Raw genomic sequence first — 22,694 nt, forward strand, 5'->3', positions numbered from 1 at the left:
GCTGAAGCCAGGAGCCAGGACCTCCACCTCTGTCTCCTATGTGGGTGGCAATTACTTAGGCCGTCTTTTGCCCCCTTCCCAGATGCCTTAGCAGGAAGCTGGTCAGAAGCGGAGCATCGGGGACCCAAACCAGCACTCTGATACGGGATATAAGCAGCACAGTAATCAGTGCGTCACAGCACCAGGCCCCGGGGGAAGCAAATTATTGAGCATGAAAAACAAGCATACACAGATGGGCTCGGATTTTCTTCCCTTACCTACGTGTGTGGTCTCGTGCATACCGCCACGAGTTCCATCTTTGAAGCTATGGGTCTGACAACTGCAGGGTAGTCCAGAGAGGTAGACTTTGGTTCAGAACACAGAACCATCTTTCAAGAATTGGAGCTTTCCAGAATGGCCAACGTGCCAAGGAACGGATTCCTCAAACACTGGAAGCATTCGGGCAGAAGCGAGCTGACCAGGTGGGCGCTACCTTCCGCACACGCAGTAGCAGAGTGAAATGATTCTGATTCAGTGGCTTTCGAGCTCTTTTCCTTCTCTTAGTTTATTGGGAGTTGCCGCTTGGCTCAGCAGTCGTCTCCGCGTGGGAGCCTTCACACCATACTGGAGAGCTGCGTGCAAGTCCTGGTTCTTCTGCTTCTGCTCCAGGTTCCTGCCGATGCACAACCTCGGAGGCAGAGGATGATGGCTCAGGCACTTGGGTCCATGGAACACCTGGACTGCGTTCCCAAATCCTGGCCCAGGCCTGGCTCTGCGGCCATTTAGGAGCATGAACCAGGGTGTGTCTTTCAAATAAACTGAGAATCAGTAACTTTAAAATTTAGTATGATGTTAAAAACTAGAAATGGCAGGTGGTACCCTTGTTTCTATTTATTAGGAAAGGAACAGGGGAACTGGTAACAAAGAGTCAGGGCCCTTAGTTTCATCAATTTTTCCATGTTCTTTCACCTGCAGAACACTGTGCCAGAATTCTAACTTTTAAGGCCCCATTCAGCTTTTAATATTCTGGGGTTCTATGACTCTTTCATCTTCACTAAATGTTACTTTGGTTCTTGGTTTTAAAACATGCTCTTGGTCCCTGACTGTTGACTAGCAAGTGAGGCTGCTGGCACTGGTTTAAGTTCCGGCTACTCCATTTCTGTTCCAGCTCCCTCCTAATGTGCCTGGGAAAGCAGTAGAAGACGGCCCAAGTCCTTGGGCCCCGGTATCCACATGGGAGACCTGGAGGAAGCTCCTGGCTCCTGGCTTCGGCCTGGCCCAACCCTGACCATTGCAGCCATTTGGGGCGTGAAACCAGGGGATGAGAGACCTCTCTCTGTAACTCTTTCAAATAAATAAAATAAATCTAAAAAACCAAAGTGAAAATTACATTTATTTCACCAGATTGGTGTCTTACTATCACTTTCTATATTTTGAGAGTAGATGGAAACAATTTATTCTTTACACATTGGGAAAGTCTCAGGAACATGACTACAAGCGAATGCCATGTTAATTGGTTATTCTTTGACAGTTGATGGGTTCTCTCTCCTGATCAATCTGAATGTAGTCTCTTTTAACTGTCAGTTTTGCAATACTGTATCTTTATAAAAAGCTAGATATTTTTATATTAGTCAAATTTTTAGCATCAAACTGAAATAAATTTTTTAAGATTTATTTATTTATTTATTTGAAAGTCAGAGTTACAGAGAGAGGGAAGGCAGAGAGAGAGGTCTTCCATCCGCTGCTTCACTCCCCAAATGGCTGCAACGGCTGGAGCTGTGCCAACCCAAAGCCAGGAGCCAGGAGCTTCCTCCAGGTCACCCATGTGGGTGCAGGGGCCATGTTCTACTGCTTTCCTAGGCCATAGCAGAGAGCTGGATCAGATGTGGAGCAGCCAGGTCTCAAACCAGCACCCATATGGGATGCTGGCACTGCAGGTGGTGGCTTTATCTGTTACGCCACAGTGCTAGCCCCGGGACATGGTCATCTTAACTTGTATCTTAACTGCTATTATGACCACTAATCCAAACACCTGCCTCCCTAATATTTTTACAGCACGATCTTATTTGTATAGCATCACCTTGGTATCTGAATATAAATTTTTTTGCATGGAATTTGAACTTTCATCATTTTAAAAGACTATCCTCCAGCATATTCTCTACAGCCTAGTTATTACTTAGTGAAGTATTTTTATCTCCATGTTTTTGATCACTTCACTCTATGCATTATTTATTTCTATTTTAAAAATAAACGAATTGTGTATACATTTCCTCCTGTTCTCATATTTCTGGCTCTTTTCTGTCATGTACCTTAGCATTATGTTCTTTCCGGTGATTAAATTCAGTACTACCAGGTTTCCATTATTTAGTGTAAATTTTATTTCTTATTAAAATTTTGAGTGTGAAATATATTGTGTGCAACATAAGCAATCACTACTTTTTTAAATATTTGCTCCATCATGAAGGAAACTTAGAATACACCTTCATTTTAACTGTTTAAAAAGTTAAATAACAGGCTTACCTATTTGAAAGGCATGGTGAGTGAGAGAGAGAGAGAGAGAGAGAGAGAGAGAGAGAGAGAACAGAGAGAAATCTTCCATCTGCTGGATCACTGCCCAAATGCCTGCAACAGCTGGGACTGGGCCAGTATGAAGCCAGGAGCCAGGAGCTCCAACCAGGTCTCCTGTGTAGGTAGCAGGACCCCAAGTACCTGAGTCACTATCTGCTGCCCCAAAGCACACCAGGTGGACCTGATCTGATATGTGGTGCTGGCACCTCAAGCAGTGCCTTAACCTGCTACGCCACAGTCCCCACCTCCATTTTAATCTTTTTCTTTTTAACCTTAAGTACTTCTTTGCTCCTTATAACGATTGGACTATTTTGTTTCCTAAATCAGTAGCCTTTCTTTAAACAGGTATACTGAGTACACTTAATTTAATAATACTATTATTTTAAAATGTTTAGAAGGGCCAGCAATGTGACATAGAAGGTTAATTCTCTGCCTGTGGCACCAGCATCCCACATGGGCGCTGGTTCAAGTTCTGGCTGCTCCACTTCTGATGCAGCTCCCTGCTAATGTCCTGGAAAGCAGCGGAAGATGGCCCAAGTGCTTGGGCCCTGTGCCCATATGGGAAACCTGGAAGAAGCTCCTGGCTCCTGGCTCCTGGCTTTGGATCACCCCAGCTCCAGCTTTTGCGTCCATTTGGAGAGTGAAGAAGACCTCTCTTTCTGTCTTTCCCTCTCTCTGTCTGTAACTCTACCTCTCAAATAAATAAATCTTTTAAAAAAATGTTTACAGAATACATGCATAAGTAAATGCCTTTCACATCCTTAACACCTAATTTTTTCATCTTGAGTGAATGTGCATATGTACAATGAGAGATAAATGTTAATCCAATATGTGGTAATTGATGATACACAGTTTGAATGACACTGGACTTTCATTTGCTTGCTTGCTTTCAGTGGAAACACTACTTTCTATTTTTTATTTAAATATTTATTTTGACAGGCAGAGTGGACAGTGAGAGAGAGAGAGACAGAGAGAAAGGTCTTCCTTTTGCCGTTGGTTCACCCTCCAATGGCTGCCGTGGCCGGCGCACTGCGCTGATCCAAAGGCAGGAGCCAGGTGCTTATCCTGGTCTCCCATGCGGGTGCAGGGCCCAAAGCACTTGGGCCATCCTCCACTGCACTCCCTGGCCACAGCAGAGAGCTGGCCTGGAAGAGGGGCAACCGGGACAGAATCCGGCGCCCTGACCGGGACTAGAACCCTGTGTGCCGGCGCCGCAAGGCAGAGGATTAGCCTGTTGAGCCACGGCGCCGGCCTGGAAACACTACTTTCTTATGTTAGCTTTCTCTCCAACCCTTAGTAAATGAAGAACTGAACTATAACAAGACAGAGTCCGATTTCAAATTCAAACACAGTAAAGATAGTCAGGCTTGATAACAGACTAGTAGTAATGTCACTTAACAAGATGAGCCCCCAAACATCAAGGTTTTCATCATGGCACGGCCCCGTGCCATAACACAGTAATTCAACTACTTTCGTGTTTGGCAATAACGTCACATAAGTGAACTTGCTGGTGATTAGCAAAATTACAAAATGAACCCAGGGTCACTTAATCAAAGGCCAGAACAACAAAGACACCCTAGGAATGCAGGTCAAGGCAAGAGGCTGCAGCTGGCCAGATAGGATACTATTTGCCTAATTTTAGTATAGAAGTTACTTCAACCAATAATTTACCTCCTTTGAGTTACTAGAAAACATGTATTACCAGTGACCATGGAATTATTTTTTTATATTTTATTTTATTTAATGAACATAAATTTCCAAAGTACAGCTTATGGATAATAGCTCCTCCCCCATAACTTCCCTTCCACCCACAACACTCCCCTCTCCCACCCCCTCTCGCCTTCCATTCACATCAAGATTTTCAATTATCTTTATATACAGAAGATCAATTTAGCATATATTAAGTAAAGATTTTAACAGTTTGCACACACACAGAAACACAAAGTGTAAAATACTATTTGAGTACTAGTTATAGCATTAATTAAACACCTAAGAGTAATTGTGTATTAATTACAGAGTTCAACCAATAGTTTTAAGTAGAACATAAAAAATACTAAAAGGGTAAAGTATTAAGTTCTTTTTTTTTCTGTTTCTTTTTTTTGTTATATAGTTATTTTTTTTATTTAATAAATGTGAATTTACAAAGTGCAACTTTTGTATTGTTGTGGCTCCCCCCTAACCTCCCTCCCTTCCGTGGCCCTCCCCTCTCCCACTCCCTCTCCCATCCCGCCCTTCATCGAGTTTCATTTTCAATTACCTTCATATACTGAAGATCAACTTAGTATATACTAAGCAAGGATTTCAACAGGCTACCCTCACACAACCGCACAAGGTATAGGGTATTGTTCGACTAGTAGTGTTGTTTTTAAGTTTCATAGTAGAACACATTAAGGACAGAGATCCTACGTGGGGAGCCTGTACTCAGTGACTCCCGTTGTTGATTTAACAATTGGCACTCTTATTTATGATGTCAGCCATCACCCGAGACTCTTGCTATGAGCTGTCTAGACTATGGAAGCCCCTTGAGTTCACCGACTCTGAACTTGTTTAGTCAAGGCCATATCACAGTGGAGGTTCCTTCCTCCCTTCAGAGAAAGGTGCCTCTCTCCTTGATGGCCTGTTCCTTCTGCTGGGGTCTTGTTCACCAGGATCTTTCATTTAGATTGTTTTTTGCTACCGTGTCATGACTTTTTATGCCTGTGAGACTCTCATGGACCTTTCAGCCAGATCTGAATGTCCCAAGGGTTGATTCTGAGGCAGGAGTGCTGTTTTGGGTGTTTGCCATTCTATGAGTCTGCTGTGTGTCCTGTTACCCCCACAGGATCATTCTCTCCCTTTTAATTCTATCCTTCATTATTTGCTTACACTGGTCTTATCTGTGAAATCTCATTGACACATACCCTATCTTTTTGATCGGTTGTGTATTTATACTTATCACTTTACCAAGTGCGCTGGCATTGGTACCTGCCTCCTTGGTAAGATTGAGTTGAAATCCCCTGGCACATTTCTAGTTCCACCATTGGAGGTAAGTCCGAGTGAGCATGTGCCAACCTATATATCTCCTCCCTCTCTTATTCCCACTCCTATGTTTAACAGAGATCACTTTTCTGTTAAGTTTAAATGCCTAAGAATGATTGTGCATTGATTACAGAGTTCAACCAGTGGTCTTATGTAGAACAAACAGAGCAACAACAACAACAACAACAAAAATACTAAAAGGAATAAAATAGTAAGTTGTTCCTCAACAGTCTAGACAAGGGCTGATCATGTCTTTGTTTCTCATAGTGTCCATTTCACTTCAATGGGTATCATTTTAGATGCTCGTTGACCATGGAATTATTTTACGAGTGAATGGTTCAAAGAAAAATGTTTTTAAAATATTAATCATTCTCATATGTTCACAATAGAAGCTATATTTCTGAATTTAAACCAGGACTCAGTACTTGCTTAAGGGTTCATTTAGACAATGGGGCTCCTGACGTATTGAAAGTTCTACGGGAAAAATGAAGACATCTTTTCATTTTGCTTTAATATTGAACTAAACAGAACAACTTAAAGACTGAGTAGGGGCATGGGTTAGTCTGATTCCGCTATCGACCACTTTGCTTCTTTTCAGGAGAAACAGTATGACGGCACAGTTCTCAGACTTCTGAAGAAGAAAATGGAAACTCAGCCCCACGGCACCGTGGCTGCATACGGTATCTCTGCCTCGCGCCAGGCAAGGCACCCTCCTCTGTTCCCTTCTACTTTAACAGATGATTCAGCTGGTCCTGCAGATCTGATGACTGCTCAACACTGGAAATTAGACAGAGGACAGGGTTTACCTGGAGGTACAATGAGGATGTCCCTTTGTGCCATTCGTACTTTAATGTGTGTGTACTGTTGCCGCTAAGCTAAATGGTTTACTGGTCCACTTGGGTTCTACAAGTGTTTAAAGACTACCAGTAAGGTTTGCAAAGGCATTTAGATGTCGACAATATTGCAAGGGACAAATTTAATCCACCCACAAACCAGTGCTGTTTAATGACTTGCACATTTATTCTACTGAATGACTTCAGTGATGTAAACGTTTTCTGTTCCTGAAGCCTGGCCTCTACACTCCAGCTTCCAGAAGCCCTTTACAGAGTGAATGGGGTGACCTGCACGCCTTTGAAAGACACTTCATTCCTTAAATCCCCAGTGAGCTATGGCCAGGCACATGCCAATTCAAGGGCATATGTCAACGAGGGTCCCGCAGCGACTGAGCACAGCAGTGCCCTGGCCTGCCTCAGCTCCTCTTCCCACGGACCTTGCAGCTTACTTACTCCTCCCTTTGGGGTTACTTACTTCTTCTGAATAGCTTCTTGCCTAAATCAGAAAAGGAGAGGGAAAAATGAACATAGGAAATCTCGGTGAGCTGGTTGAAGTTATTAACAGCCAGACATAAACAGGCAGGACAAATTTCCAACTTCTGTCACATGCCACATTCCTGTTCATCCTAGCGTGAGACTGTGCTACTGAACAGGATTCCTGTCGGAACACAGTGATGCTGCAGAGGGGTTCTGACTCTAAAGAGGCAAAAACACTCCCTAGAAGGAAGGACGTGGCCTGAAAACTACATGCCCGGCTCAGATTTAGTCTGGGGAGATGGAGTCAAGTCACATGCTTGTTCGAGACACACCTGAAGAATGAACATGACAGACACCAGCTATTTAAATAGCAAGAGCTAAATCCCAACCATGTGTTCCCAATGGGTACGTAAGGATGATCTCAACTACACAAAATGGGAAACAGAATCAAAGCAAGAGCAAAGTAAGTTGTCATTTTATCCAAAATTATAGTGAGAAAGTCTCCAGGATGACTTCTGTGCAGCCAGTGCTGTTCCACTTGGGGAAATGCAGGACAGACGTCAGAGTGACGCTGGACGCCCTACTGCAGAGCAGAGCCCCCAGGAGAGGCCTTGGGCGCACAGATGACCAGCGCCTGGGTGCAAGCACGGAGCACAGCATGGGCCCTGCCCGCATGAGGGTCAGGAGCTCCTCTGAGCAAGTCTCACAGGCACACAGGGAAGCTCATAAAAGGCGGCCACTGCTCCGCTCTCACCTCCCACCCCGCGGGCCCTGCAGCCTCAGGCGTCTCCCCCACCACGGGAGCTCCCAGCCCGCAGCCCCTCCCCTCCCAGCACACTCACTGGTACTGCAGATGCGTGGTGATGATTGCCATTTTCCTTAAACTCTGTAGGGAGGGAAAGAGAGAAATGGAACATTCCACTTTGCTGCAGCCACACCAACCATGCATGTGAAATCCAAGTCACGGGAAGAAACGCTGCCTTACGTCTTCCGAGTGCAAGATGGCGTCTTCCTGCAGTACCATGTTGCGAGCTGCCTGACCTAGCAGCTGGAAGGCAAAAATAAAACGGTAATCAGCAAAATCCCCAAACTTCCCTCTGCAGCGGTCACACCACGACCCCGTCTCCACCCCGTCTCCTTCCCCCGTACAACCACAAACCCTCCAACTGTAACGGAGGGCAATGTTCCATTTGTTCACACTGCAAACTTCATTTCCCTGGCCTTCAGGCAGTGGTGGACGGGCAGAGGTCACCACCGGAGCAAGCCGGGGCTTGCTGGCCGCGGAGCTCTGTGCGACCCGCCCCCTGAGTGCCGAGAGGGCGACGCACAGCAAGGTCGCCCGGCAGAGCTGGCCCAGGCCCCTACTGCTGATGCTTAGAGGGCAGATTTGGGCTTGGGGGGGGGGGGGGGAGGCAGGAGCCGGGCAGGGCTGAAAAGGATAAAGTAGCTGTTTAGAAATGAAATGAAAAAGAAAAAAAAAGACCCCAAAAAGTAAATAAATAAAATAAAATGAGAATAAATAAATAAAAATTTAAAAACCCCTGAAACCAAGAGGTAAAAGCTGACCTCAAATCCAGTTGGGTGCCTATGGTCCAGGCAGAGGTTGCCATGTGGGCACTGAGAGCAATCAGAGAGCATGAGAGATGCTGGCCCCATGCTGCACCTGCTCCTGGCACAGCTAAAACCGGCCATGCAAAGGGAAATATGGTTACGTGTGCCCCACACTGATCTTCTCCTGTTACCTGAGGTCAGGGGATGCTGGTGGAAAAAGGACCAGAAACATCACTACTGCACTTCCCACATTCTTTCTGCATTGCAAATTTTACTTATTTTTCTGCGCTGATCCGATGGCAGGAGCCAGGTACTTATCCTGGTCTCCCATGGGGTGCAGGGCCCAAGCACTTGGGCCATCCTCCACTGCACTCCCTGGCCACAGCAGAGAGCTGGCCTGGAAGAGGGGCAACCAGACAGAATCCGGCACCCCAACCGGGACTAGAACTTGGTGTGCCAGCGCCGCAAAGTGGAGGATTAGCCTATTGAGCCGTGGCGCCGGCTTTCTTAAGTTTTTTTTTAATATTTATTTATTTATTTATTTGAAAGGCAGTTACATAGAGAGAGGAGAGACAGAGAGAGAGAGAAAGAGAGGTTTTCCATCTGCTGGTTCACTCCCCAATTGGCTTCAATGGCCGGAGCTGCGCTGATCCAAAGCCAGGACTTCCTCCGGGTCTCCCACTCGAACCAGTGCCCCTATGGGATACTGGCACTGCAGGTGGCAGATTTACCCACTATGCCACAGCACCAGCCCCCCTTAAGTTTTTTTTAATAGATTTTTTTTTTAATATGAAGGTAGACAGTGACAGAAAGAGACAAAGGGAAAGGTCTTCCTTCCATTGGTTCACTCCCCAAATGGCCACTATGGCCGGCTCTGCGCCGCTCCGAAGCCAGGAGCCAGGTGCTTCTTCCTGGTCTCCCATGCAGGTTCAGGGGCCCAAGCACCTGGGCCATCCTCCACTGCCCTCCTGGGCCACAGCAGAGAGCTGGACTGGAAGAGGAGCAACCGGGACAAGAACCCGGCGGCCATATGGGATGCCGGCGCCACAGGCAGAGGATTAACCAAGTGAACCACAGCGCTGGGCCCCCCCTTAAGTTTTAAGAGTAGTAAGCCTTGGCCGGCGCCGCGGCTCAATAGGCTAATCCTCCACCTAGCGGTGCCGGCACACCGGGTTCTAGTCCCGGTCGGGGCACCGGATTCTTTTCCGGTGGCCCCTCTTCCAGGCCAGCTCTCTGCTGTGGCCCGGGAAGGCAGTGGAGGATGGCCCAAGTGCTTGGGCCCTGCACCCGCATGGGAGACCAGGAGAAGCACCTGGCTCCTGCCTTCGGATCAGCACAGTGTGCCGGCCGCAGCACGCCAGCCCTGGTGGCCATTGGAGGGTGAACCAATGGCAAAGGAAGACCTTTCTCTCTGTCTCTCTCTCTCACTGTCCACTCTGCCTGTCAAAGAAAAAAAAAAAAGTAGTAAGCCTTTATGTGTTTCTAAAGTCAAAACAGGGGCCAGCACTGTGCTATATTGGGCTAAGTCTCTACCTGCAGCACCAGCATCCCATATGGGTGCTGGTTTGTGTCCCATCCACTCCTCTTCTGATCCAGCTCTCTGCTATGGTCTGGGAAAGCAGTAGAAGATGGCCCAAGAGTTTGGGCCCTGGCACCCACATGGGGAGACCTGGAAGAAACTCCTGGCTCCTGGCTTCGGATCAGCTCAGCTCCAGCCATTGCGGCCATCTGGGCAGTGAACCAGTGGATGGAAGACCTTTTTCTGTTTCCCCCTCTATCTATAACTCTACCTCTCAAATAAATAACATAAAAAATCTTAAAGTCGAAATAATAAAATAAGACTTTCCATCCTATCCCTTCCCCTCTCAGGTCTCTCTCCCCCATGCCAAGCTCTTTTATAAGCTTTTGGTTTCTCTTTCCATTGCCTCTTTTTAAATGGACACACAGTACAGTTGTCCCTTACTACCCTTGGAGGACAGGCTCCAGGACCCTTCAAGAACATCAAAATTCATGGATGCTTAAGATCTTTATATAGGCAGTGGCACTGTGGCATAGTGGGTTAAGCTACCATCTGCAGCACTGGCATCCCATATGGCACCTATTCAAGTCCTGCCTGCTCCACTTCCAGTGCAGCTCCTTGCTATTGGACTGGGAAAACAGCAGGGGATGGCCCAAGTGTTTGGGCCCCTGCACTCACATGGGAGACCCAGAAGAAGCTCCTGGCTCCTGGCTTCGGATTGGCCTAGCCCTGGTCGTTGCAGCCATTTGGAGAGTGAACCAGCAGATGGAAGATTTCTCTCTCTGTGTCTCTGTCTCTGTCTCCTCCTAACCCCCCGTAACTCCACCTTTCAAATAAAATATTAAAAAAAAACCCTTTCTATAAAATGACACAGTATTTACATATAGCCAATGTACACCTTCCCCTAAACTTCAAAACATCTTTGCTGGGCCAGCACTGTAGTGTAGCAGTAGACATAGACATAGACATAGACATAGATATAGATATAGACATGTTTCTCCCTATGTCTTTCTTAACTCTGAAAAAAAAAAAAAAAACTTTGCTGACTTATAATACCTAACAGTGTAAATACTATGTAAACAGTTGTTATGCTGCTAACGACAAGTGAAAAAGTCTGCACATGTTCAGTGCAGATGCAACCATTGTAGTCCCAGCTACACTTTCCATCCCTGTGGATGAATCCAAGGATGCAGAACTCCCAGGCGTGGAGGGCCTGGATTCGTTCTCCCTACCCCTTGTCGCAGCAAGGGTAATAACCTACTACACACGCTCTTCCACCCCTTGCTGCTTTCCCGTCACAATGGATCCCCGCCTTCCATCTACAGCCACACACACTGAATCTCCTCCTGACTCTGTCACCACTGCACACCCACGCCGTGCAGATGCACCATGGGATAATTCAACCGTCTTCTGCAGGAGCACCTCGGGGTTGTTTCCAGTTCTTCACCGCTATAATCAGTGCTACAACAAAGCCTCACACCTGTCTTCCCGTCCCTTTGCCAGCGTTATCTTTGGGACTGACTCAGAATCCTGCCTGTGGCTGCCGGAGTTCAATTTGTTTTTTGTTTTGTTTTGTTTTTAAGATTTATTTATTTATTTGAAAGGCAGAGTTACAGAGAGGCAGAGGTAGACAGGGAGAAAGAGAGGTCTTCCATCCGCTGGTTCACTCCCCAGATGGCCACAACGGCCGGAGCTGCACTGATCTAAAGCCAGGAGCCAGGAGCTTCTTCTGTCTTCCACATGGGTGCAGGGGCCCAAGGACTTGGGCCATGTTCTACTGCTTTCCCAGGCCATAGCAGAGAGCTGGATTGGAAATGGAGCAGCCAGGACTCGAACCAGCGCCTATATGGGATGCAAGCACTGCAGACAGTGGCTTTACCCGCTACACCACAATGCCAGCCCCTGAGTTCAAGTTTTGCTACATACATCCTGGCAAATTCCCCATTCCTGGGCCGGTCACTTCACACCCCCGGCAGCAGGATGTATGAAAGGGCTGCTCCCTGCTGCGGCCACTTTCAAGTGGCGAACTTCAAACTCGTAGGTGAGGGGTGACGACCAAGTGAGGGCAGAAAGAAAGGGCGCTAGCAGAACTTCCTTCCCTCCCTCAGTCGCTCAGCCAGCGTTTACAGAATGCCTCTAATACGCCAGTCCTCTTGCTAGCAGCAATCGTGCGGTCCACTACCTGGAGAGGCTACTAAGAAGGCACGGGCACTGACACCTCGTGGGAAGCGCTGGCACAGAGCACACTGCGAGGGTGCGGGAAGGCAAGGGTCTAACCCACGCCAGGGGGAGCTCCCTAAAAGAAGCGACCTTAACCTGGCACTGAAAAGGTTAGGGTTAAGAACTCATCTAACCTGAAATTTTACAAGTGGCAAGGTCACAGTGGAGACGGGCAGAGAGGACACTGCGTGCCCCAGGCATGCAATGAGGGGGCCGGACACGCAGCAGCAGCAGCAGTGCGGCAGCACAGGCACCAAGCGGCCTTCAGGGAGCTGACGGGACTCGCGACGGCCCGGAAGGTGGGGCCGACGCCTGCGCCTGGATCGCAGGTGCAGCGGCTGGCACTATGCATCATCTCCCTACCCAACCCAGCGCTTCACAAGTCAACCACGATTTCCAGCTTCACCTCCTTCCCAATAAAACTTCTATACTACACCGACAAGACACTCTGAGCAGAAGGTCTTTTTAGGTTTCTACAGATTTTTCTGCCGGGCTTTTACCACGCTCTTGCTCACAATTAACTCAGTTTTATTTTGTCTTATTCATCTTTGAGAAGTGTTTTGATTTTCATCTTAGTTTTTATTGCAATAGCATCTCTCTCTCTCTCTCTCTCTTAGACACACACACACACACACCTATTTCTTCATTTCCCATATTATTTCATTAAGCTATGTAGTTACAGAAAGCACAGGTGCCATACACAGGTTTAGCAGAAACATGACGAACCCTCACTAAACAGACATCTCACACGGAGGTGCAGAAGTGCACGCGTGCCAGAAAGCACCACACTCACGGTCTATAGGGATGCTGCTACGCCTCGCCTTGTGCACCCAACACACTCCCATTCCAAGGCCTGCGCACCTGCCATTTCTTCTGCCTGGACTCGGTCTCCAGAGACCCACAGGGCTCGCTCCCACACTGCACTCAACCGCCTGTTCGCTGGCGTCTCCCCAGATGGCCCTTCCCTCACCACCCCGTTTAAAGGAGACCCTTCCGTCACTCTCTGTTCCCAAGTTTATTTTTTTTCCCAGCCCTGACCACCATTTGTGTACTGTCTGTCTCTTGCCGACAGTGTAAGCTTCCTAAGTACAGGGAGTTCGTTTTGTTCATCCCTTGTACTTAACAAGAGTTCTTAGCACATGGCACACACGTGATAAATATTTGTTAAATGAGAGCTGTGGACTGGGTGTGTTACACATGGAAGCTGTCAGTCAACCAAACGAAGTAGCGAGGAGGAGACACAGCAGCAGCAGCAGTGCTCCGTGGGCCGGAAGGGTCTGCGAGTCAGCAGGGCCCTCCAGTAGCCCAGCGTCTATACAGGAACGGCAGAAGCACGCGGCTAACTGCAGCCACAGGCCAGGCAGCGCCTGAGGTCATGCAGGAGACAAGTGAAAACACAAAGCTCAGAGGATGGAGAGATGATTCGCTAACTCCATCCCAGAAAGCCCAGCTGATTTCAATCCACACGGTTTCCTGCACACCCATCTACGTCGCCTGTAGACGAAGCTCGTGTGAAAAATAGACGAGGCTGGAGAACGGGAAGAAGTGCACTTAATGAGGGACAGCAGCTTTGCGACTGCTCAATCCAGTCAGCACTGACGAGAGGCAGGATCCAAGACGGAAGCCTCACACCAGTCTACCTGGGGTTGAATCCCAACTCCACCCTTTCTTTCTAGCTAATTCCCCTCCACATCCTTTATCCTTTATGTTAAGAAAAGCACCTTGGGCCAGCGCCGCGGCTCACTAGGCTAATCTTCCGCCTGCGGCACCGGCACCCCGGGTTCTAGTCCCTGTTGCTCCTCTTCCAGTCCAGCTCTCTGCTGTGGCCAGGGAAGGCAGTGGAGGATGGCCCAGGTGCTTGGGCCCCTGCACCTGCATGGGAGACCGGGAGGAAGCACCTGGCTCCTGGCTTCGGATTGGCGCAGCGCCGGCCATAGCAGCCATTTGGGGAGTGAACCAACGGAAGGAAGACCTTTCTCTTTGTCTCTCTCTCTCACTATAACTCCACCTGTCAAAAAAAAAAAAAAAAAAAAAAGATGCTGGTGCGGCAGGCGGAGGATTAACCTACTGCACTACGGCGCCAGCAGCGGCTGCTCCACTGCTGATCCAGCTCCCTGTTCATGGCCTGGGAAAGCAGCGGAAAATGGCCCAAATGGTTGGGTCCCTGCCACCCATGTGGGAGGCCCAGAAGAAGCTCCTGGCTCTGGCCTGGCCCAGCCTTGGCCGTTCCAACCATCTGAGAAGTGAACCAACAGACTATCTTGTAAGCTAACACAATAGTGTATATGTGTTTTCATTTCTTTTTCAGTAAATGCATATGGGTGGAATGGCCAGGTCACTGTACCTAGTTCATCTCTCCACCTGTCCAGGGGCTTTGGGTTGTTTGCAGTTTGTTGCAGTCGTGAATAACGGTGGTTAGAATAAGTTCATGTATATATCCATTTCTCTTGCGTGACCACCTAGTTCACAGCTGGTTTTGTTTTTGAGAGAGGCAGAATGCACCTGTTCTAAACTTTCTGGTGAGAAACACCATCCAACTACTTCATTACGGAAACAGGATGCAGAGAGAGAGGAAACATGGCAACGGAGGACGTTCATCTAAGGGACAGAAAACCAAGCTTGCAGCCAGAAAGACAAATCAGGAAAGAAGGAGCCCACAGTCAGACGATGCACCAAAGTGTGGATGAAACCTGGAGGCGAAGGACAAAACCGATCTGGGGGGCTGATGGGTGCCGATCTTCGTTAGAGCAAACTCCCCACATAAGGAACTTCGGGAACACTAGTCATCACGGTCCTGTGTCTCTGTTTTAAAGCAGATTCCCATCTCATCGTTTCTTCTCCCACCCTCCTCCTCCCTCTTACCCGCCCCCCACTCCCGGCCCCTTCGAGGCACCGGGTACCCTGGAAACCTAACCAGAGACTAGGAGCCCCAGAATGCAACACGCGCCCACACACCGGGCCCGCCGCGCGCCTACAATTCCCAGGATGCAACGCGACCGCTTCCGCCCGCCGCGGAAGGCTCCCTCCCCGCGGAGCCCTCATCCCCGAGAGTCCTCTCCCAGCTCACCTCGGAGCTGCGCGAGCCCTTCAGCACTTGCTTGGTGAGCGCGATCACGTCAGTGCCACAAGTGTTCACCTTTTCCGTGAGAAGCCCCTTCACGGACTGACCGAATCGCGCCTGCGGATCTGGCGTTCCAGTCGCCATCACCTCGGCTTGCAAACGTCTCCGCACGGGCGATGGCGACTCGCCGGGGCCAAAAGAGGTTCAAAGCGGAAGGAAAAGACAAGGCGCTCTCCCTACCGTGGGAAAAGGAAGGAACGCATGCGCCTGACGGATGCTGCCCTTTGCTAACTTTGCATTCACTTAAAATACTCATCCTGAGAAAGACGGGGCCCGGGCGAACATCTGTGGACGGGATGGGAGACAACTTGAGGAAATCTATGGTTCGGAATCAGAAGGCCTGGGTTACAGCCCCAGTTGTACCATTTATCATTTGTGTTACTGAATTGCTCAACAGCTGCGTCTTGTCGGTCCCTATCAGTAAACTAGAATAATGTTATTATGGTAAATAACCTCGTAGCCTCCTAGAACCAAACTTAAAGTCACCATGGCAGTGAATGAACAGGTGAAATGCTTCGGTAGCTTCGTTTCCCCGCTCCTTTTTGGCAGCCGGCTTCCTCCTCCTGGAAGGCTCAAGCCCTCTGGTCCCTGCCACTCACATGGGAGACCCAGAGGGAGATCTGGGCTCCTGGCTGCAGCCCGATCCAGTCCTGGCTGTTGTGGCCTTCTGGGAAGTGAACTAGTGTATGGAAGATCTCTCTCTGCCTTTCAAAATGAAAAATGTTAAATAAATTTTTTAAAAGTATCCATGACCAGAACAGATCTTGTGGACACTACAGTGCTGTTATCTTGATGCAGTATCACTTGTAGATAGGCCTGCTAGTAAATACACAGAATGACAGTTCTAGGCTTGATAGAGGACATAGGTAGTCCAGTTGCTCTTATAGAATCCAATTCCTTACCAGAAGTCAGATTTTCAAATAATGAAACTTTAGACTTTTCTAGGGCATATCGACTAAAAACAAATCATAGAGACATAATCTAATAGCTGGTGTGCTTTGTAAAATAAATTAACTTATGGCCCAAATACTCGGGCCCCTGCCACCCACATGCAAGACCTGGATGGAGTCCCTTTCTCCTGGCTTTTGCCTACACCAGCCCAGGCTGTTTTGGCCTTTTGAGGAATGAATCAGCAGATGGAAGATTCTTTGGCTCATGCCGTCTCTGTCTCTCTCACTGTGCCTTTCAAATAAAAGCATTCATGCATACATAAATCTTTAATAAACAATAAACTTCTTTAAAATGCTATTTTAAAGGGTTCTGAAAAAATCCTCAAATACTCTTTAAAATAACCAGGTCATGCACTGTGGCATAGCTCGTAAAGCCGCCGCCTTCAATGCCAGCGTCCCACATGGACAATGGTTTGAGACCCAGCTGCTCCACTTCCAATCCAGCTCCCTTCTAGTGCTCCTGTGAAAGCAGTGGAGGATGGCCCAAGTGCTTGGGCCCCAACACACACGTGGGAGACCCAGAAGAAGCTCCTGGCTCCTGGCTTTTGTCTGGCCCAACTCAAGCGGTTGTGGCCATTTGGGGAGTGAGCCAGCGGATGGAAGACCTCTCTCTCTGTCTCCCCCCCCACCCAATCCCCTGTAAACTCTGCCTTTCAAATAAACAAATCTTTTATAAAACAACATGAATTACCTGATGCTTCAACACAATATAAAATAACTACTGATCCTAAAGCTAGCCAGTCACATTAATATACTAGCAAGCTAATGTACTGTTGGAAATGTACTTAAACTCATCATGCTGTGTAGACAGCTATTACAAGTTTGTATACAAGGCTACATAAAAAAAAAAACTGGGGGAGCACTATGGAACAGCAGGTAAAGCCGCTGCCTGCAGTGCCAGCATCCCATATGGGCACTGGTTTGAGTCTTTGCTGCTCCTCTTCCAATCCAGCTCTCTGCTGTGGCCTGGGAAAGCAGTAGAAGATGGCCCAAGGCCTTGGACCCCTGCACTCATGTGGGCCATTTGGGGAATGAGCCAGTGGGTGGAAGAACGAACTCTCTCTGCCTCTGCCTCTCTGTAACTCTGCCTTTCAAAGAAATAAATCTTTAAAACAAACACAAATTCATAGAGAGGTTCAAAGATTCACTCACAGATACACAATCTGGCTCATCAAATATTGAAAAGAAATATTAGGGATGATTGAGTCTAAGACCCATAAAGATAGGATAAGCCAAAACCAGAATGGCAACAAGGCAGCATCAGATAAAACCTCAAAAGAACACCACATGAGCTGTGCCACAAAATATCTCATCTGGTAGATCCAAATTGGCCACATGACAGAACAGTAAGAAATTTTTTTTGCAGTCAGCTTCCCATTGGGCAGCAGGTTAAGCCACCACTTCAGAGCACTGGTGTGGAGTCCTGGCTGCTCCACTTTGGTACCAGCTTCCTGCTAATGTGACTGGGAAGGCACCGGATGACAGCTCAAGTACTTGGGCTGCTGCCACCTACAGGGGAGACCCAGATGGAATTCCAGGCTCCTGGCTTTGGCCTGGTCCAGCCTCAGCAGTGTGGCTGTTTGGGGAGTGAACCAGCAGATGGAAGATAGATCAGTCTTTCTATCTTTTTCTCTCAATCTCTCTCTCAGTCTCTGTCACTCTGCCTTTCAAATAAAGAAATAAATCCTTTTTTAAAACATAAATTTTGGGGGCCAGCATTGTGGTGTAGTGAGTTAGGCCGCTGCCTGCGATGCCAGCATTCCATATGGGCACCTGTTCAAGTCCTGGCAGCTCCACTTCCAATCCAGCTCCCAGCTAATGTGCCTGAGAAAGCAGCAGAAGATGGCCCAAGAGTTTGGGCCCTGCCACCACATTGGAGACCTGGAAGAAACTCCTGGCTCCTGGTTTCGGATCAGCGCAGCTCTGGCCGTTACAGCCAATTTGATAGTGTACCAACGGATGGAAGACTCTCTCTCTCTCTCTCTCTCTCCTCTCTGTGTAACTCTGCCTTTCAAATAAATTTATTTTTATTTTTTATTTTTTTGACAGGAAGAGTGGACAGTGAGAGAGAGAGACAGAGAGAAAGGTCTTCCTTTTGCCGTTGGTTCACCCTCCAGTGGCCGCAGCAGCTGGTGCTGATCCGATGGCAGGAGCCAGGTGCTTCTCCTGGTCCCCCATGGGGTGCAGGGCCCAAGCACTTGGGCCATCCTCCACTGCACTCCCTGGCCACAGCAGAGAGCTGGACTGAAGAGGAGCAACCAGGACAGAACCCGGTGCCCTGACTGGGACTAGAACCCGGTGTGCTGGTGCCGCTAAGTGGAGGATTAGCCTATTGAGCCACGGCGCCAGCCTCCTCAACTGTTCTTCAACCTGGGTTTCTGCTCCCAAGGTGGGAGACCTGGGTTGAGTTCCTGGCTGCCAGCTTCCGCCCTCCTCTCCCTGCTGTTGTAGGCATTTGAGGAGTGAATCGATGGATTTTAAGTGAGAAATAAATCAATTCAGCAATGCTTATAATTGTCATCAATATATGCCCCACTGGCAGGAGATTGAATACAATGTAGCCAGAAAAAGCAGGAGAAAATGCTTTATGTGTTTATACAGTAAGACTTCCTAGATGTATTGTTAGGTTTAAAAAAAAAAAAAATCAGGGGCCAGCGCTGTCCTGTAGCAGTCAAGCCGCTGCCTGCAGAGCCAGCATCCCATATGCACCGGTTTGAGTCTTGGCTGCTCCACTTCCAATCCAGCTCTCTGCTGTGGCCTGGGAAAGCAGTGGAAGATGGCCCAAGTCCTTGGGCCCCTGCACCTGCGTAGGAGAGCTGGAGGAAGCTCCTTGCTCTTGGCTTTGGATTGGCACAGCTCTGGCTGTTGCAGCCATCTGGGGAGTGAACCAGAGGGTGGAAGACTTTTCTTTCTCTCTGACTCTGCCTCTCTGTAACTCGGCCTTTCAAATAAATAAATAAATCTTTTAATAAAATCAAGGAAGCTGTGTATAGAATGCTTTCACCTATACACAAAATGGGAGAATATTTGTTCAGTTTTTGCTTGTATGTGCATGAAATATATCTAGAAGGATACAGGAGAATCTCATGAATTTGGTGGTCCCAGGGGATAAAAAGAATTGGGAAGATGGGGAAGGGTTGGTGGGATGGACTTCCTACTGTATACTTTTTTGCATATCATTTGCATGATGTGAGTGTACTACTGTCGCTCCCCCTCTTCGTGGAGGAGCAACACAGGACCCTGCGCTGTTCTTTCGTCTGCTCGGCCCTCCCCGGGTTTGCTGCTGGTTCTTCCCGGGTTGGCTACTATCCCTTCCACCTCCGTGGAAGGGCAGTTCCCCCTGGCCACATTCCCCACTTCCGCAGGGGAGCGGCACACCGCCGGTCGGCTTTCTCGGGGGCTGCACGGGTTCCCTTAGATGTTCCCCATAGATGTTCCCGGTGCATGCCGTCTCTCTCCTCCTTTATAGTCCTCCTCCGCCAATCCCAACTCGGCTGCCCACACGCCGAGTACGCTGCTCTCCAATCAGGAGCAAGTCCTACAGTTAATTGGTTGAACTGGAGGCAGCTGTGCGGAAGCTGTTTACTTCTCTCCCAGCGCCATATTGTGGGAGAGCAGATGCATAGAATAAGTCCTAATTCGAGTAACTTAGTCTAGTCCGGATTGCTCCCCACAGATCCCCCTTTCTTTTTATTTTTTAGCGTTGATACGCGCCTGTCTTCGGTGTCCCGCGGCACACACTCTGCTCTACTTGCTAGAGTTGCCACAGGCTCTTACAAGTCCTATCAGGCAAACCGAATCCGGGTCCTCTCTTCGCCATGTTGTGAGGAGGTTTTTAGGCGCTGACGCGTGCCTGTGTTCGGTGCCCTGCAGCGCATGCTCTGCTCTGCTAGAACTGCCTGCAGGTGTTTACAAAACCTATCAGGCAAACCGAATCCAAGCCTTCTCATTGCCGTATTGTGGGGGAGACTTATTAGTGTTGGTTTGTGCCTATCTTCGGTGACCTGCAGCTCATACTCTGGTCGAGCTGCCTGTCGGTGCTTACCGCCCTAATCAGGCAGACCGAATCCAAGCCTCCTAATTGTATTGTGGGGAAGCCTTACTGATGTTAATTCGTGCCTGTCTTCGGTGACCTGCGGCGCATAAGCTGCTAGCCGCCCAGGTGCTCATCGCCTCACTTAATCAGGCAGACCGAATCCAAGCTCTCACATTGCAGTGTTGTAGGGAGGCCTTTCTATTTCTCTATTTCTCTATCTCCGGGCATTCCTATTTCTCCCATTTTACTTCTGTCTGCCAACATTCCCATTTCTCTCACTCCACTTCCAAACTTCTGTTTCTCTTATCCCTGCGGCTTTCCGGCACCTCGCCCCGCCGGCGGGTTCCCGGCTCTGCGCCGCTTCAGCCCGCGCGCCTCTCTCATCTGCGCAGCTTCCCGGCTTTGCGCGGCTCGGCTTCGCGCGCTCCGCGGTCTCCACGCTTAACCCTTTCGCGTCTGAACCACAGCCTCGCGCCAGCCCCGTTCCCTATCTATTCACGCCCCGTGCTCTCTGCACGCGGCGGCTTCCGCGAGTAACACAGCGTAGCTTACGTGTCCGCCACTAGCATTCAATCTAAGTTCCCCGGGCTAGCCTGGCGAATTCAACCCAGCGTACGTCTCCGCCCCACGGTTTGGCTTCCCGTCCTTTGCTCCCCGGGCTAATCAGACGGATCCCAACCAGGCTCACGTTTCAGCTTCTAGTTTCAACTTTTCGCCCCCTATTCCCGGGCTAACTTGAGAATCCCAAAGTGGCTTTCGTGTCCGCCTTGGCCTGCCCCCCGCGGCTTCAATTTCCCTAACATTTTTCTCTACCCGGTATGTTTCCCCAAGCTTTCCTCCAACAATACTCTTCCCTCATTTCTCCTGGCCTCTCCCCACAGTCCGCGTCCGAGTCTGTTTGTTCTAGCGTTCACTTTCACTTTCGACCTTAGAGATTTCTCCCAGCTTCCCCCCGTAGTCCGTATCCGAATCTATGCCTAGGCTTTCAATAGCTTCTTCCGGCTCCTTTTTCGTCCGGCTTTTCCCTAGGCTGTTTGCTAGTCTCTCTCTCCAATATTTTCCCTAGGCTGTTTGCTAGTTTCTCTCTCCGATATTTTCCCTAGTTCTTCCCGTTTCTTCCCTCCTAAGTTTTTTATCCGTCCTAGGTTTCCTATCCGAGCTAGGTTTCCTATCCGAGTCACGGCACCATTATGTCGCTCCCCCTCTTCGTGGAGGAGCAACATAGGACCCTGCGCTGTTCTTTCGTCTGCTCGGCCCTCCCCGGGTTTGCTGCTGGTTCTTCCCGGGTTGGCTACTATCCCTTCCACCTCCGTGGAAGGGCAGTTCCCCCTGGCCACATTCCCCACTTCCGCAGGGGAGCGGCACACCGCCGGTCGGCTTTCTCGGGGGCTGCACGGGTTCCCTTAGATGTTCCCCATAGATGTTCCCGGTGCATGCCGTCTCTCTCCTCCTTTATAGTCCTCCTCCGCCAATCCCAACTCGGCTGCCCACACGCCGAGTACGCTGCTCTCCAATCAGGAGCAAGTCCTACAGTTAATTGGTTGAACTGGAGGCAGCTGTGCGGAAGCTGTTTACTTCTCTCCCAGCGCCATATTGTGGGAGAGCAGATGCAAAGAATAAGTCCTAATTCGAGTAACTTAGTCTAGTCCGGATTGCTCCCCACATACTACCTATTTCATAACTGAGCTAAATTTTTAAAAAAGAAAAGGAGCACAGAGAATACATTTTATTTTTACTTTAAAGGTCTTTCCTCATTAGGCTTTATCTTTTTTTTTCTTTTAAATATTTATTTATTTGAAAGAGTTACAGAGAGAAAGGGGGAGAGAGAGAGAGAGAGAGAGAGAGAGAGAGGGAATATCTCCCATCCATTAATTCATGCTCCAGATGGTTGCAATGGCTGGGGCTGTGCCAGGCCAAAGCCAGGAGCTTCATCCAAGTTTCCCCCTTGGGTAGCAGGGGCCCAAGTACTTGCACCATCTTTCATTGCTTTTCCTAGGCCATTCACTGGAAACTGGATTGTAAGGGAAGCAGCTGGAACAGGAACCAGTGCCTATATGGGGTGCCGTGTCGCAGGTGGCGGCCTTATCTCCTTTTGTCTTTTTTTTTTTTTTTTTTTTTTTTTTTTGAAAGGCAGAGAAACAGAGACAGAGATCTTGCCTCCGCTGGTTCACTCCCCAGATGTCCACAACAGCTGGGACTGGATCCGGCTGAAGCCAGGAGCCAGGGACTCAATCCAGGTCTCCCATGCAGGTGGCAGGGGCCCAAGTACTGTCCCCTGCTGTCTCCCAGGATGCACACTGGCAGGAAGCTGGAATTGGAAGCAGAGCTAGGACTCAAACCCAGACCTCCGACAGGGAACGCAGGCACCTCAGTGTCTTGACTGCTATGCAAATACCCTCCCCTAGGATATATTTGAGCTGAC

The 22,694-nt window shown here is 48.9% G+C and overlaps 1 protein-coding gene across 4 annotated transcripts; it reads right to left on the reverse strand.

Annotated features, from left to right (window-relative positions):
• Window positions 1-5,393: 5,393 nt before the first annotated feature.
• BORCS7 (BLOC-1 related complex subunit 7) lies at window positions 5,394-15,444 on the reverse strand. Of its 4 annotated transcripts, none has more exons than XM_002718588.5 (5): window positions 15,233-15,443; window positions 7,861-7,923; window positions 7,718-7,761; window positions 6,874-6,894; window positions 5,394-6,342 (listed from the first exon to the last, which is right to left on the reverse strand). In XM_002718588.5, the coding sequence occupies exons 1-5, from the start codon at window positions 15,368-15,370 to the stop codon at window positions 6,291-6,293; spliced, it is 318 nt and encodes a 105-aa protein (XP_002718634.1). In that variant the 5' UTR covers window positions 15,371-15,443; the 3' UTR covers window positions 5,394-6,290. The 4 variants fall into 4 exon arrangements, with proteins under 4 accessions (XP_002718634.1, XP_051679520.1, XP_017204017.1 ...); XM_051823560.2 differs by having other exon boundaries at window positions 6,060-6,342; window positions 6,836-6,894; XM_070057302.1 differs by having other exon boundaries at window positions 6,218-6,342; window positions 6,852-6,894.
• Window positions 15,445-22,694: the final 7,250 nt, after the last annotated feature.

The sequence above is a fragment of the Oryctolagus cuniculus genome, chromosome 15 (assembly GCF_964237555.1).
Source record: "Oryctolagus cuniculus chromosome 15, mOryCun1.1, whole genome shotgun sequence".
In the NCBI taxonomy this organism is placed as follows: Eukaryota; Metazoa; Chordata; class Mammalia; order Lagomorpha; family Leporidae; genus Oryctolagus; species Oryctolagus cuniculus.

Excerpts from the sequence above, each read along its gene's own strand:
- BORCS7 (XM_002718588.5), bottom strand. The coding sequence starts at position 15,370 with ATGGCGACTGGAACGCCAGATCCGCAGGCGCGATTCGGTCAGTCCGTG. Across the intron at positions 7,924-15,232 it reads AGGGCTCGCGCAGCTCCGAG|CTGCTAGGTCAGGCAGCTCG; the intron begins GTGAGCTGGGAG and ends TTTGCCTTCCAG. Across the intron at positions 7,762-7,860 it reads CCATCTTGCACTCGGAAGAC|AGTTTAAGGAAAATGGCAAT; the intron begins GTAAGGCAGCGT and ends CCCTCCCTACAG.